The 16,035-nt window shown below is 40.3% G+C and overlaps 1 protein-coding gene across 1 annotated transcript in view; it reads left to right on the top strand.

Annotated features, from left to right (window-relative positions):
- MRC2 (mannose receptor C-type 2) overlaps window positions 1-16,035 on the top strand; it is a 113,775-nt gene that overhangs the window by 87,547 nt on the left and 10,193 nt on the right. Inside the window, exons 22-26 of the mRNA XM_083376321.1 lie at window positions 461-624; window positions 6,929-7,037; window positions 7,965-8,203; window positions 8,908-9,076; window positions 9,260-9,409. Coding sequence (XP_083232447.1) covers window positions 461-624; window positions 6,929-7,037; window positions 7,965-8,203; window positions 8,908-9,076; window positions 9,260-9,409 — 831 coding nt within the window. The remainder of the gene's footprint in view (window positions 1-460; window positions 625-6,928; window positions 7,038-7,964; window positions 8,204-8,907; window positions 9,077-9,259; window positions 9,410-16,035) is intronic.

Genomic DNA, 16,035 nt, shown 5'->3' with positions numbered 1-16,035 from the left:
ATTGTAGAATAATTGTAGAGTCTCATTATTACCTGAAGTATATGCCAAAAAGTGACAGGATGAGTACCATTTCAATTCAAGACAAGCCTTTCTTTATGCTATGCTCCAAGCATAGATTCAGAGGAGAAAATATTGAACAATTCTGAACTGATGCCTTTAGCAGTACCAGAGTTAAAATAGTATTCTGACATCATCCAATGAAGCTCATGGTGTATAAAATCTGTTAGCCTTTATTCTTCTTTATCTTGAATGTTGATCAGGAGCTGCTGTTAAACAGAGGTAACAAAGCCAAGGAGGACAGCAAATTTTATAATAGGGACAACAGGGAAACACTAATAGTGTAGATAATGGAATTCAACTTTTGAGTTCCTAGCTCCACTTAGAAAAATAGCATTATCTTCACTGCTTTTTCTCTAATCATATGCCAAGTACTTTCCATTCCTTTGTTTCTTTCCTGCAGCTCTTATAACAACTTTTCTTCCAAATGTGACTTTTGATATATGGATTGGTCTCCATGATTCCAAGAAGGAATTTCTCTGGGTAGAATCTGAGGCTGTGAAGTATGTGAACTGGGCCCCTGGAGAACCATCTGGATATGGAACATCCACTGCTAGTGATCAGCCAGTGAGTTGAACTTCTACTGCTAATAGCATAATTAAGGCTCTGGATTAAGTAAAGCACAGGAAACGTATTCAGTCAAACAGGATTACAATTTCTGTTCAGGCTTCCCTGCCCACCACTGCAGAAGAAAAGGTTTTGCCTTGTGTATCTCTAGAATGCGGCTTTTGAATTTTAAAGAGTAAGTCAATCATGAAAGTGGCCTTTCATGTATTTTCATAAACAAATGCTAAGAATTTCTCTTCAAGCATTTTGGCATGAATTTCAGAGAACATTTTTCTTTTCCTTCTAAATAAATATATAATAAAAGCGGGGGTTTTTTGTATTAAATGATCTCTTAAAAATATTAAAACTTGCAATTAGAGTTAAAACTAGTATCTAGGCCAGCATTCTGTTTAACCAGCCACCTATTTTTTCAAAGATACTACCAGCACATCTTGTAACACAGGTAGTCTTCAACTTACAATTGGTCATTTAATGAGTGTTCAAAGTTATATGAGGAAAAAATAGATTTCAATGTGTTCTTGAAGTTATGATTCCCCAATTATCCCCAAGGCCATGTGATCATATTTTAGGCATTTGGCAACCTGTTTGTACTTATGACTGGTTGTCAGGAGTCCTATGATTATGTGATTGCTATTTGCAATCTTCTCTGCTTGTTTCACCAGAAATTCAATATGGAAGCCGGCAACGAAAGTTGCAAGCTGCTGCCACTGCAGAAGGATTTCCCCTCCCCTCTGTGTGAGGGTGGGGGAGACTCCTGCAGGGAAGGGTGGAGAAACAAAGATCTTTGGTATGCAAACTTTTCTCCAAGCCAGTGCCAGAGTTTCCCCCATACATCATGTAGAGGAGAACTTTGGTACTGGGCTGGAGAAAGCAAGCTTGCATCTTGAAGATCTGAGCTTCTTTCCAACCTTTCCAGCCAGAAAGCTAGCAAACATGATCTTTCTAAAGGGTAGATATGCTTTTTCCAGCTTTTCTATATTTAAGGAAAGCTTGCATTTGCTAGCTTTCTGCTTGGAAAGCCAACAAATGCAAAGTTTCTAAAGGGTAGAAGGGCTGTTCAGAAACACTGAAGATCCATCCAATGAAGCGAGGTAAGCACTTGAAAGCTGAGCTGCTGGTTGCACCTGCATTACATTGGAATTTCCCAGAGGCTGTTGGGAAGAGTTGCTAGCTGTGAGTTTAGGGGGACTAAGACAAAATCCAGTGGAGCAAGGTAGCTAAACTAAATATCTAAAACAGCAGTAGTACATTCAGGGTAAGTGCATCTGTGATTGCAATTTTATTTTATTTCAGAATGTTTGGCTTAGTTCAGTGCAATACTTGTTTTGCAGCTGTCTTTTGGGGTACTCTTTTCAAATTTGGATACTGTCCTAAACAAATTAGTAGTCTATATGGACAGATTGCTTATCTGGAGTCTCTAGTCTGTGCTCTTCAAGCAAAATTAGGTATACAATTCAGCTGTTATGCTCTATTGAGCTGCCACACTATACCAGCCCCTTCTACCACAAAGATCCTGCAGGAGAAAGGCAGCATGGACAACCGTGGGATCTGGCAGGATGAGAACTGTGAACCACAAACACAAAGCTTTTGCCATCTCTTGTATAACAGATACAGTGCCCTTGCTGACCTTAATAGGGATACTAAGGTGGCAGGTCAAGGTAGTTGTGATGATGATAGCTCAAATAAACAGGGAATCATGGTGTGAGACAAATTACTTGTTTTGGATAGGAGAAAGTGTGAATCAGGTATTATACACCAGTCACACAAGAAGAGCAAGGCATCCAAAAAGAGAAGCCACATTCTGGTTGGTGATTCAAATACAAGGGATGTAAATTTAGGAAAGGATATGGAGGTTTTGAAACAGGTCTGGTGTTTGTCAGATGCTACTCCTAGCAGAGACAAGAGGTGGTATATTTAAGATAGTCAAGAAAGCCAGTAAAGACGATGAGATTGATGCTATTGTACATCTTGGCACGAATGATCTGTCCCAAAAATATGTACTCTCTGTGCAGAATGATTTCCAGAATTTGGAGCAGGAACTTAGTAGCATAAGCTGTAGGCATACTTTTTCAGAGGTTTTGCCAATATATAAGGAACAAAAAAGGAAAAGGCCAGCATAAAGTGGAGTTAAATGTGTGGCTAAAGGAGTGGTGTAGGTTTTGGTTATATTAGTCATGATGTCTATTGCTGGTCCAATGAAAGACTGTACAAAAGAGATGGTCTGAGTTACTTGACATTAAATTCATAGACTTTCTGGACAAACATTTAAACTAAAGAACAGGGACAGTGAGTTAATTGATATAAAACATTTGTGTTCCCAGCAATCTAAAATTAATAGGGTTATCACTGCAAGTAACAGAGAAGTTTGTGCAGCAAGAATATCAATTTTGCTGTCAAGCAAAATCAAGCTGGTGATGACCTATAAAGCCCTAAATGGCATGGGTCTGGATTACCTTAGGGAGCACCTGCTACCAGCATCAGCTTCCCATTGTCCGGTGCGCGCCCACAGGGAGGGCCTCCTTAGGGTTCCGCTGGTTAGAGATTGCCAGCGGGTGATTCCCAGGGGGAGGGCATTCTCTGTGAGTGTGCCCGCCCTTTGGAACAAACTGCCGATGGAGCTTCAGACTGCCCCCGACCTTCGCTCGTTTCGCCGGGACTTAAAAACCTGGTTGTTTGAACTGTCTGGCCTGGACTGAGGGATTTTAAATTTTAAGGTATTTTAATTAAATTATATTAAATTAATTTTAAAATTTTAATTTTATTGTTACTATGAATTGTGGGCTTGTACTAATTTAATTCTATTTTATTCTCTTTTTGTACTGTTTTAACTGCCCTGTGAACTGCCCTGAGTCCTTCGGGAATAGGGCGGTATATAAATTCAACTAATAAATAAATAAAATAAATAAATAATAGTTCCATACCAAGACTAATCAAACAGGTGGTAAGGAAGTAGGGAAACTCAGGCACAACACAGTTTATATAGAATAGAGGTCCCCAACCTTTTGGGCACCAGGAACCGGTTCCATGGAGAGAGGTTTTTCCGTAGACCAGAGGTTGCATGGTTTTGTGTGTTGCCTGCATCTCACGGATGGGGCTTTGCCTGTTTGTGCGGACCAGTGCTGGCATCCCATGGTCCAGTACTGGTCCACAGACCAGGGGTTCGGGACCCCGATATAGAAAGTAAACACAGGGTCTTTCAAAAAAGGACTCAAATGTCTATACACCAATGCACAGACTATGAGCAATAAACAGGATGAATTAGAAATTCAAGTAAATGAAAGCAGATATGATATAGTTGCCATTGTGGAAACTTGGTAAGATGAAACCCATAAATGGAACATACAACTAGAAGGGTTTAAATTATTTAAAAGAAACAGACCAAATAAAAGAAGAGTTGTACTATATATGAGAAATAACTACATCTCTACAGAAATGGAGCACAACAATGATGAAAACTGTCTTGAATAAATCTGGGTCAATATAAAAGGGGGGAAATGACATTAGCATAGGTATATACTATAGGCCACCCAACCAAACAGAGGAAATAGATGAAGTTTTTGCTAGTCAGTTAATTAAGGTATGTAGAAAGCACATCACAATAGTAATGGGGGAACATTAACTACCCCAACATCAACTGGGAGACAAAGTGGAAGATCAAACAGGTTCATGACAAACCTAGCAGACAACTTTGTCTTTCAAAAAATAGAGAAGGGAACTAGGGGATGAGCCATATTGGACTTAATTGTCACTAACAGAAATGAAATGATAGAAGGTGTTGAACTAACAGAAACCTCGGGGGGGGGGAAGAGATCATGCAATATTGGAATTCAATGTTATGCAAGCACAAGCAATAGAACATAGCCAGCCTGGAGTCTTGGACTTTAAGAGAGCTTGGGAAGGATTCCATGGATGAGAATCCTCAAGGGGGAGCTTAAGAAATTTTGAAAAGTGAGAGTTTAAATCCCAGTTTAGCACAATACCAACAAAGAAGAAAAATAACAGCTTTCAAAAGGAACCAGTATGGCTACATAAAGAACTCTTAAGATAAATTGAAAGACAAGAAGGACAAGTATAAAAAGTGGAAAGAGGGGCACATAACTAAGGTAGAATATCAGCAAATAGCCCGGGCCTGCAAAGATGAAGTGAGTAAAGCTAAGGCTCAAAATGAACCAAGGTTTGCAACAAAAGTAAAAAAAAACACAAAAAAAACCCTGCTTTCAGTATGTAAAAACCAAGAAAAAACCTCAAGGGAATTATTGGTTCATTAGTGGGAAAAAGTGGCAAGAAGATGACAAGCAACAGGAAGAAAGCAGAATTACTTATGTTTTCCATCCCTCTTTACCCAAAAAGGAAAAACAGTCCAACCTATCAAAAACAGTACCGTAAAAACAGATTAGAAACACAAGTTAAAATAGGCAAGAAAATGGTAAGTGAGCACCTGTCTACCCTAGGCAAGTTCAAATCACCAGTACCAGATGGATTACACCCCAAGGTTCTGAAGGAACTGGCAGACGTTATCTCAGAACCACTAAACTATATATTTCAAAGATCCTGGAGCACTGGAGAACTACCAGAAGACTGGAAAGGAGCTGATGTAGTTCCCATCTTCAAAAAATAGATCCAGGAAACTACAGATCTATCAGCCTGACCTCAATACCTGGGAAGATTCGGGAAAAGATAATCAAGCAATGAATCAATGATCACCTAGAGGCAAACAAAGTCATAACCAAAAGCCAACATGGGTTTGTGAAAATCAGATCATGCCAGTTAAAGAACGGCTGCTGGAATTGGGTATGTCTAGTTTAATGAAGAGAAGGATGAGAGGTGTCATTATAGCAGTATTCCAATATCTCAGGGGCTGCCACAAAGAAGAGGGAGTCAAGTTATTTTCCAAAGCACCTGAGGGTAGGACAAGAAGCAACGGATGGAAACTAATCAAGGAGAGAAGCAATCTAGAACAAAGGAGAATTTTTCTGACAGTTAGAACAATTAATCAGTGGAACAACCTGCCTCCAAAAATTGTGAATGCTCCAACACTGGAAGTTTTTAAGAAGAGATTGGACAATCATTTGTCTGAAGTGTTATAGGGTTTACTGCCTAAGCAGGGGGTTGGACTCGAAGACCTCCAAGGTCCCTTCCAACTCTGTTATTCTGTTCTGTTCTGTTCTGTTCCGTTCCGTTCCGTTCCGTTCCTTTCCATCCCTTCCCTTCCCTACTCTATTCTACTCTACTCTACTCTACTCTACTCTACTCTACTCTACTCTACTCTACTCTACTCTACTCTACTCTACTCTACTCTATTCTATTCTATTCTATTCTATTCTATTCTATTCTATTCTATTCTATTCTATTCTATTCTATTCTTCTCTTCCTTTTTTCACCCCAGTGAGGCAGTTCCCTCTTGCACATGGAAAGGAGGGGAATGCCTGTAGTGGGCAAGATGGAGAAACAAAACTTGAATTTTTGGTATCTTTGTTTGCATGACCTCTTTTGGGAGGCAGCTCTTTCTTTTTAAGAAGAGATTGGACAGCCATTTGTCTGAAATGGTATAAGGTCTCCTGCTTTAGCAGTGACTTGGACTAGAAGATTTCCAGGACCACTTCCAACTCTGTTATTCTTTTATTCTCCTCTGTCTATTTAATGACCAATGTAGTCACTTAGTATCTACAACTGAAAGTGTTAGGATTGCAGTTGTAGAATTAAATGGTTATATGGGCACCTAACTTAACTACCAAAATGACTTGCAACCGAAATCCGAGGCCCAATTGTGATCTTAAGCCGAAGACTACTATCAGTAGCAGTGAGTTCCAAAGTTTGGTAAAGATGAAGTAGCAGCTTGGCTGAGTTCATGTGGCATGAACTAAAGTTGAATAGGATAGTTTGTGGTTTTTACGTACTGCAGGAATCAGGTTACTGGTTCAGCATATTGGGTATACTAAGCTATCACACTTATTTTTTCCACAATATGATTATTTTTCAGGTATAATAAGCTATGTGAAAACCACAACTTGTTTTAGTGTATAGTGTGTTGTTTGCTTTTGTGTTTCTCTGGAACCCATTGTCTGTTCTGCTTTGCCTATAGACTTGTAATATTTGCCAAGAGCAATTTCATATGTGACATGTTGCAATAATCGTAAGACAAGAATTGGACAATTCAGTGTGGACATAATCCATTAATCAAATAAATATTTATATGGTCATAAGCCAGCAGACACTTAGACAATTCTTGATGTTGTTTGATAGCTACCTTCTCATTGTGATTGCAGGTGTATGATTTTGATTTTCCTGGTTCTGTTTTTCATAGACTAACTGCGCTGTAATGTGGCATGGCCTCCCTTCCCTGTTTACAGGCCGTTGGGATGATAGGAACTGCCAAGAGGAGAAACATATTTTTATCTGCCAGAGAAGCAAAGGTAAGAGGAATAATGCAAGAAAATAAGATTGGCTTGTTATGCTTAGCAGAGTGGGCTTGTGATAATTTTGATTCCTTATGCCAGGGATGATGGCATTCATTTCTGTTGTGCACAAGGGAGGAAGAATTACATTAGTCTGTGGCAACAACGCAGATACAAGAATCTGGTAGCACCTTCAAGACTGGCCAACTTGAGGCATATGATTTCATGAGCAGCAACTTTGTTCATCAATTACATGCATGTTCATAAAAGCTGTTGCTTCTCATCACAGAATATGCCCCAATAAAATTGATTAGTCTTAAAAATGCTTCCAGAGTTTTAATTTGTTTATTGCCAAAGCCCATTAGTCTTGAAGATGCTGTTTTGGTGAGCACTTATTCAGGATGCTATGGCCCTTGATTTCTCTCTGCAACATGTATCTGATGCAGGAGTTCCATCCAGTTTTCCTTACTCCAACTGATTAAGTATCAAATAAGATAGGGAACAGATACATCCATCCTCGTTTTTTATTAACAATGAGAAAACAGTCTTTAACAAGGGTCAGAAGTAAAATAGAGAGGTTAACGTTCTTCTCTCATTTATCCTCATCTGCCTTATCCTGGTCAAACTGCATCGAGGAGGTTTCCTAGCTAAAGAATTAAATTAATTAGTATCTATAGATATATCTTGGTTCTCCCACCATCCTTATACAGTGGCTTCCAGGAAGAACTAAAGTTCTATTTCACAGAAATGATAAGAAAATAACACAAAAATAACCACTGTTTTTAGTGAAATGGAATAAACACTAAGAAACTACTTGATATTCAGCAAATTGCTACTAATTTTTGAATAAAATCAATATTACTTTGTTAATGGCTCTAGGCTATATTTGTAAAGTGTGACTGAGCTTTTATTTTCTTTTTCTCAAATTCTTCCCCCACATCCAAGACCCTACTCTAAACCCTTCTTCAACATCCTTTTCTCCTGTTCTCAACTCTACCCTTTCATATCTTAACAATACTTACCGTGTCCTGATGAAGCCGCTCAAATGGCATGAAGCTGTGTTGTTATGTGAGAGTCTCAATGGAAGTCTAGCAAATGTGCTAGAACCATTCACCCAGGCCTTCCTCACTCAGGTAGTCAGCAGTTTACATACCCCACTCTGGATTGGTTTGTCCAATGAAGAGGTGAGTCAACTATATTTGGAAACCATAGCATGTAAATCAAACCTGCCTTGCATGTAGTAGATACAAAAAATGGAAGCATATCTAGGGGTCTGACATTGTCTGAGTTTATGTGTTGGCTAAATCATTGCTCTGGAATAGCAAATGGTGAAGCTATAAGGAAGTAGTGAATGCTGACTGGTTCACATTTCCAAAACTTCCTATAGAGAATTATTATCAGTGTGACCCTGTAGTGCAGGGGTGTCAAATTCAATTTCATTGAGGGCCGCATCAGCATTGCGGTTGCCCTCAGGAGGCCGGGTGGGCATGGCCTACTGGGTGGGCGTGGCCTACTGGGTGGGTGTGGCTAGAGTGCATATGGCCTACTGGGTGGGCATGGCCAGCTCTACATCGTTCGCATCAAAGGTGCCTGAGGGCCTGGGCAGGAGTTGGACAGATCTGAGGGTCTCTGGCAGAAGGAGGTTCTCTGGGCCAGGGCCAAGGCAGTGGGGGCCGTTCCCTCACTGTTTCCAGGATGGCTTCGCGGGCCACATGAAACCACTTCGCGGGCTGGATCTGGCCCCCGGGCCTTGTGTTTGACATGTCTGCTGTAGTGCATGTGAGGATCATTCAATACAGCATAATTATAAATATATGACATCAAATATTTTGTAGGCAGATTGATTAGTCCAGTGTGGCAAAACTTTATATGTATTGACTTGTTTTAGGGGAAACGTAATTATGGATGGTTTACAGATGAGACTGTCTCCTACACAAACTGGCAAGATGGAGAACCACAACAAATTGTGGGGTGTGCATACATGGATATAGATGGAACATGGCGAACTGCTGCTTGCGACACAAAGCTTCAAGGGGCCATCTGCAAGTTGAACACAGGTAATTTACCTGTATGATAGCTATACAGATAGAGAAGGGAGTGCTGAAATAAAGACTCTCCTCTCTCATCCCCTGAATTTTAATGAAGGGGTCAGAAAAAAAATCATTTTGTCATTTGTTTTTAATGACTAAAACCAATGTAAATATTTGCTAAGTTTCTTCTAACCAAGTATTCTACTTCAGGATCCCTTTCTTCACACAAGTGGAGCTACAATGGAAGTTGTCCTAAAACACTAGAAGATTCCTCTTGGGTTCCTTTCCGAAACCATTGCTATGCTTTCCACATGGAAGTTATTCTAGGTCAGAAAGAAGCTGTGAAGAAATGCCAGAAAGGTGAACTTTACTAGAATTAATGGATTCTTGTCTGTGTTTGTTTTGACTATTACTTGTTGGAAGTGCTGCATATGATTAGAGCAGGGATCTTTAAACTTGGCCCTTTTATGATTTGTGAACTTCAAAGTTGAAGTCCACAAGTCTATAAAAGGGCCAAGTTTGAAGAGCCCTGGATTAGAGCATTGGAGGTCCAAATCCAGTGGCATTATCTTTTCATGAGCCCCTCATCCCAAGTAAGTAGTAAGATATAGATGAGGATGAGGAACTATCCCCTCTTTTTCACTCTGCCTATTTTTTTATATAAAGGACAGGTTAGATAACATCCTCCCATCCTTGGTATGACATGTATGCTATCTTTATTCTTATTTCTATTTCTTATTCTGCCCATTAAAGATATCTAGCATATTTTATGGTTATTATTTTGTGTCAGACATTTTTTAAGAACATTCTTCCAAAATTCCAATATTTTATTACTTTCTCACCAAAGATAAAAGAATATTCACTTTGATTGCCATCTCCTTAGCCTCATCTATATCTTCCCAAATTCTCACTGAATATTGAAAAGATATATGTGAGATTCTTATTGGGGAATTAGTGGCTTGATGCCACTAATGTAAATTTCAGATGTAATTCCTGCATTTGTTGTTCTTGTTGTTAGCTGCGAAGTCGTGTCCAACCCATCGCAACCCTATGGACAACATTCCTCCAGGCCTTCCTGTCCTCTACCATCTGCTGGAGGCCATTTAAGCTCACGCCTACTGCTTCAGTGACTCCATCCAGCGACCTCATTCTCTGTCGTCCCCTTCTTCTCTTGCCCTTAATCTTTCCCAGCATTAGGCTCTTCTCCAGTGAGTCCTTCCTTCTCATTAGGTGGCCAAAATATTTGAGTTTTAGCTTCAGGATCTGGCCTTCTAAAGAGCAGTCAGGATTGATCTCCTCTAGGACTGACCGGTTTGATCGTCTTGCAGTCCAAGGGACTCGCAGGAGTCTTCTCCAGCACCAGGGTTCAAAGGCCTCAATTCTTTGGCGCTCAGCCTTTTTTGTGGTCCAACTTTCACTGCCATACATTGCAACTGGGAAGACCATAGCCTTGACTATACGCACTTTTGTTGACAGGGTGATGTCTCTGCTTGTTAGTGTGCTGTCTAGATTTGCCATGGCTTTCCTCCCCAGGAGCAAGCGTCTTTTAATTTCTTGGCTACAGTCCCCATCTGCAGTGATCTTGGAGCCCAGGAAAATAAAATCTGTCACTACTTCCATTTCTTCCCCATCTATTTGCCAGGAATTGAGAGGGCCGGATGCCATGATCTTGGTTTTCTTAATGTTAAGTTTCAAGCCAAGTTTTGCACTCTCCTTCTTTACCCGCAACACGAGGCTCTTTAGTTCTTCTTCACTTTCTGCCATTAGAGTGGTATGATCTGCATATCTTAGGTTGTTGATATTTCTTCCGGCAATCTTAATTCCAACTTTTGATTCATCTAGCCCTGCCTTTCTCATGATGTGCTCTGCATATAAGTTAAATAGGCAGGGTGACAGTATACAGCCTTGCCAGACTCCTTTCCCAATTTTGAACCAATCAGTGGTTCCGTGTCCAGTTCTCACTGTTGCTTCTTGGACCACATATAGGTTTCTCAAGAGACAAATAAGATGGTCTGGTACTCCCATCTCTTTAAGAACTTGCCACAGTTTGTTATGATCCACACAATCAAAGGCTTTAGCATAGTCAATGAAGCAAAAGTAGATGTTTTTCTGGAACTCTCTAGCTTTCTCCATGATCCAGCATATGTTGGCAATTTGATCTCTAGTTCCTCTGCCTCTTCGAAATCCTGCCTGTACTTCTGGTAGTTCTCGATCCACATACTGCTGGAGTCTAGCTTGTAGGATTTTAAGCATAACTTTACTAGCATGTGAAATGAGTGCAATGGTGCGATAGTTTGAACATTCTTTGGCACTGCCTTTCTTTGGAATTGGAATGTAAACTGATCTTTTCCAATCCTGTGGCCACTGTTGAGTTTTCCAAATTTGCTGGCAAATTGAGTGTAGCACTTTTACTGCATCATCTTTTAAGATTTTGAATAGCTCAGCTGGAATACTGTCACCTCCACTAGCTTTGTTGTTGCTCAGTTTTTCTAAGGCCCGCTTCACTTCACATTCTAGGATGTCTGGCTCGAGGTCAGTGACCACCTCATTGTGATTATCAGGGATGTTAAGCTCATTCTTGTATAGTTCTTCTGTGTAATTTTGCCATCTCTTTTTAATCTCTTCTGCTTCTGTTAGGTCCCTGCCATTTTGGTCCTTTATCATGCCCATTTTTGCATTAAACGTTCCCTTCATCTCACCAATTTTCTTGAAAAGATCTCTGGTCCTCCCTATTCTACTGTTTTCTTCTATTTCTTTGCACTGTTCATTTAAGAAGACATTCTTATCTCTTCTAGCTATTCTCTGGAATTCTGCATTCAATTGGGCATATCTTTCTTTTTCTCCCTTGCCTTTCGCTTCCCTCCTTTCCTCAGCTATTTGCAAAGCTTCCTATTTGCAAATGCTTTCTTGCATTTCTTTTTCTTTGGGATGGTTTTATTTGCTATCTCTTGTACAATATTGCGAACCTCTGTCCATAGTTCTTCAGGCACTCTGTCTATCAGATCTAATTCCTTAAATCTATTTGTCACCTCTACTGTATATTCAACAGGGATATGATTTAATTCATACCTGAGTGGCCTAGTGCTTTTCCCTATTTTCTTCAGTTTAAGCCTAAATTTTGCAACAAGAAGCTCATGGTCTGGGCCACAGTCAGCTCCTGGTCTTGTTTCTACTGACTGTATAGAGCTTCTCCATCTTTGGCTGCAGAGCATATAGTCAATCTGATTTCTGTGTTGACCGTCTGGTGATGTCCATGTGTAGAGCCGTCTCTTGGGTTGTTGGAAAAGAGTGTTTGCTATGACCATCATATTCTCTTGACAAAATTCTATCATCCTGTGCCCTACTTCATTTTGTACTCCAAGTTTCTCCTTAACTCCAGGTTGCTTCTCACTTTTATCAGTTTCCAACCATTGTTTCCTGTCCTGCCCTCTGGTGCTTTGCAGAATAATTTGGTGCCCTCTTCTTTGTGGCAGCCCCTCAAATACTGGAATACTGCTATCTGTCACCCCTATTTCTTCTTTTCTTTAGACTAGCCAAACCCAAGTTCTCCAGCCATTTTTCATATGTTTTAATCTCCAGGCCTTTGATCATCTTAGTTGCTCTTCTCTGTACTTTTTCCAAAGTCTCAACATCTTTTTTGTAGTACAGTGACCAAAATTGGTTGCAATATTCCAGTAGGGTTTTATAAAGCGGTACTAATACTTCATGTGATCTTGATTCTATACCTCTGTTTATACAATCCAGGATTGTATTAGCTTTTTTGGCTGCTGCTGCACACTGCTGGCTCATAGTCAGGTGATTGTCCTCTAGGACTCCAAGTCCCTTTCACATTTGCTGTTTTTGAGCCAGGTCTCACCTAATCTGTATTTAAACCTTTGATTTTTTTTCCTGCCTAAATGTAAAATGTTGCTTTTCTCCACATTACATTTCATTTTGCTGGATAGGGCCCATTGTTCAAGTCTGTCAAAATCTTTTTGGATCCTGAGCTTGTCTTCTGGAGTGTTGGCTATTCCTTCCAGTTTAGTGTCATCTGCAAATTTGATGAGTTCCCCTTTTATTCCCTCATCTAAGTCATTTATGAAAATATTGAAGAGCACTGGGTCTAAGACAGTACCTTGTGGTATCCTACTACTTACTTTCCTCCATAGAGATGAACTACTCATTGAGTACAGTTTGTCAGCCAGTTACAAATCCATCTGGTAGTGATGTCTATCTCAGGGCTTTTCAACCAGTAGTACGGGTACCACCTGTGGTACATTGACACATGGTAGGTGTTACGTGACCATCCTAGAAAAATGGTAGTGGGGGAGGGGAATGAGCTGAACTGGTGGCAGTACCACACAAGCCTGAGCGAGAGATGGCTGGAGCTGCAGGGCTGTCAAGGCTCAGCAGAAGCACCAGGGTCAGCACCAGGGTCCAGCTGGAGCTCGGTTTGATCCTGGCGCTTCTGGGCCCAGAAGAAGCACTGATAAGCTGGAATGTTGCAGCATCTCCAGGGTCTTGTGATTTACATTCAGATGCTTGGGAACTGATTCATATTTATGATGGTCACAGTGTCCCAGGGTCATGTGAAGTGACCAAACCCTGCTGCAACCACCCAGCAGAGGGGGGAATAAAAACCAAACGCCACCCACCCCACCCTCGCTGCCACTCCTTAATAGAAATGCTCACAACAATGAAAACCTCGGACAGGAAGAAGAGCACCGCCAGGCGGGCAGGCAGGTATCTTGCTCGGCTGTGGCTTGGGGGCACTTTTTTCAGTGTCATTCATTGTAGCTTTGAACTGTCACTAAGCGAACTGTTGTAAGTTGAGGACTACCTGTACTTCATCACTTTTTTTTTTTTTGATCATCAGGTTTTTGACACCTTGCTAGGCGACTGGTGGTACTCAGATGTTACCATATCCTAAAAGTGGTACAATGGGTAAAAAGGTTGAAAAGCCCTCTCACATTTTTCTAGCTTACCAAGAAGTAGATTGTGGTCTACTTTGTTGAATGCCTTGCTGTATTCTAAGTATATTATGTCCACAGCATTTTGCTGGTCTACTAATTTAGTCACTTTGTTAAAGAATGAAGTCAGATTGCTTTGGCATGATCTATTTTTAACAAACCCTTGCTGGCTTCTAGTTATAACTTTATTTGTTTCTAGATGTTCACAGATCTGTTTTTTTATTACCTTTTCCAGGACCTTTCTATGTATTGATGTTAGGCTGATTGGTCTGTAGTTTCCTGTTTTTTTTTTTCCTTTTTTGAAGATGAGAACCACGTCAGGTCTTTCCCAATTCTCTGGTAGTTCCCCCGTGTTCCAGGATTTTTTAAAGATACAATGGTTCTGAAATAACATCTGCCAGTTCCTTCAGAACTCTGGGATATAATCCATCAGGTTCCGGTGATTTATATTTGTGAAGATTAGATAGGTGTTCTCTAACCATTTTCTTGCTTATTGTGATTTTTATTTCTAGTCTGTCTTTTACAGTTAGGTAAAAGCACCTTTGGGTCTTGTTGCTGTGCTTTCTACTATGTGTGTTACTTCCTTGTCATCTTCTCTTTTAAGTGGCCCTACTGTTTCCTTGACTTTTTCTTGTTATTTATATGTTGAAAGAAACTATTTTTTAATATCTATGACTTTTGTTGCAAGTCTTTGTTCATTCTGAGCCTTTGCTTTCCTGACTTCATCTTTGCAGATTCAGGCTATCTGCTGATACTCTTCCTTAGTTATGTGTCACTCTTTCCGTTTTTTGTACTTGTCCTTTTTGTCTTTCAGTTTGCCAGATAAATCTTTGTGCAACCATGCTGGTTTCTTCTTGGATTTCTTGTTTTTCTTTTTCAGTGGTATTGTGCTGGACTGGGCTTTTATGATCATATTTTTCAGAGTTTCCCATGCTTCTTGAGTTATTTTCCCCTTTAGGATTTTGATCCATGGATTTTTTTTTCTTATACTCTCTCCGAGTTTGTTAAAATCAGCTCTTTTGAAGTTTAAGACACTGGCTGGATTATATTCTATGGCATGTGTTTGCATTATATTGAATTCCAATTTGACATGGTCACTCTTGTCCAAAGTTCTGGCAACTTCAACTACCTCTGTTAGTAAGAATTAGGTCCAATATAGCTTTTCCTCTAATTCCCTCCTCTATCTTTTGGATGACAAAGTTATCAGCTAGGTTGGTTAGGAATCTGTTTGATTTCCCTGTGGCTGCAGAGTCTGTCTCCCAGTTGATATCAGAGTAGTTAAAGTCTCCCATTGCTACTGTGATATATTTCCTATGTAAAGGTAAAGGTAAAGGTAAAGGTAAAGGTAAAGGTTCCCCCGCACATGCGTGCTAGTCGTTTCCAACTCTAGGGGCCGGTGCTCATCTCCGTTTCAAAGCCGAAGAGCCAGCGCTTGTCTGAGGACGTCTCCGTGGTCATGTGGCCGGCATGACTAGACGCCAAAGGCGCACGGAACGCTGTTACCTTCCCACCGTAGTGGTCCCTATATTTCTACTTGCATTTTTACGTGCTTTCGAACTGCTAGGTTGGCAGAAGCTGGGATGAGTAACAGGCGCTCACTCTGTTACACGGCACTCGGGATTCGACCCGCCAAACTGCCGACCTTCTGATCGACAAGCTAAGCATCCTAACCCACTGAGCCACCGTGTCCCATTTCCTATGTACATTTGTTAATTGTTTAACAAAAACGTCATCTATTCCTTCTGCTCGGTTGGGTGCCTGTAGTATATGCCTATAGCAATGTCCTTCTTTTTTCCTTTTATATTGACCCATATGGATTCTAGGAGGTTTTCATCCTTGGTTTTGTGGATTTCTGTAGAGATGTAATGATATTTTATATATAATGCAACTCCACCTCCTCTTTTGTTAAATCTGTTTCTATTGAATAGTTTGTATCCTTCCATCAGTACATTCCAGTCATGAGTTTTATCCCACCATGTTTCAGTAATGGCAACTATATCATATTTACCTTCATGTGCTAGTACTTCAGGTTCACCT

The sequence above is a fragment of the Vipera ursinii genome (assembly GCF_947247035.1).
Source record: "Vipera ursinii genome assembly, chromosome: Z".
Classification (NCBI taxonomy): Eukaryota; Metazoa; Chordata; class Lepidosauria; order Squamata; family Viperidae; genus Vipera; species Vipera ursinii.
This window is presented reverse-complemented; position numbering and strand designations above follow the sequence as displayed.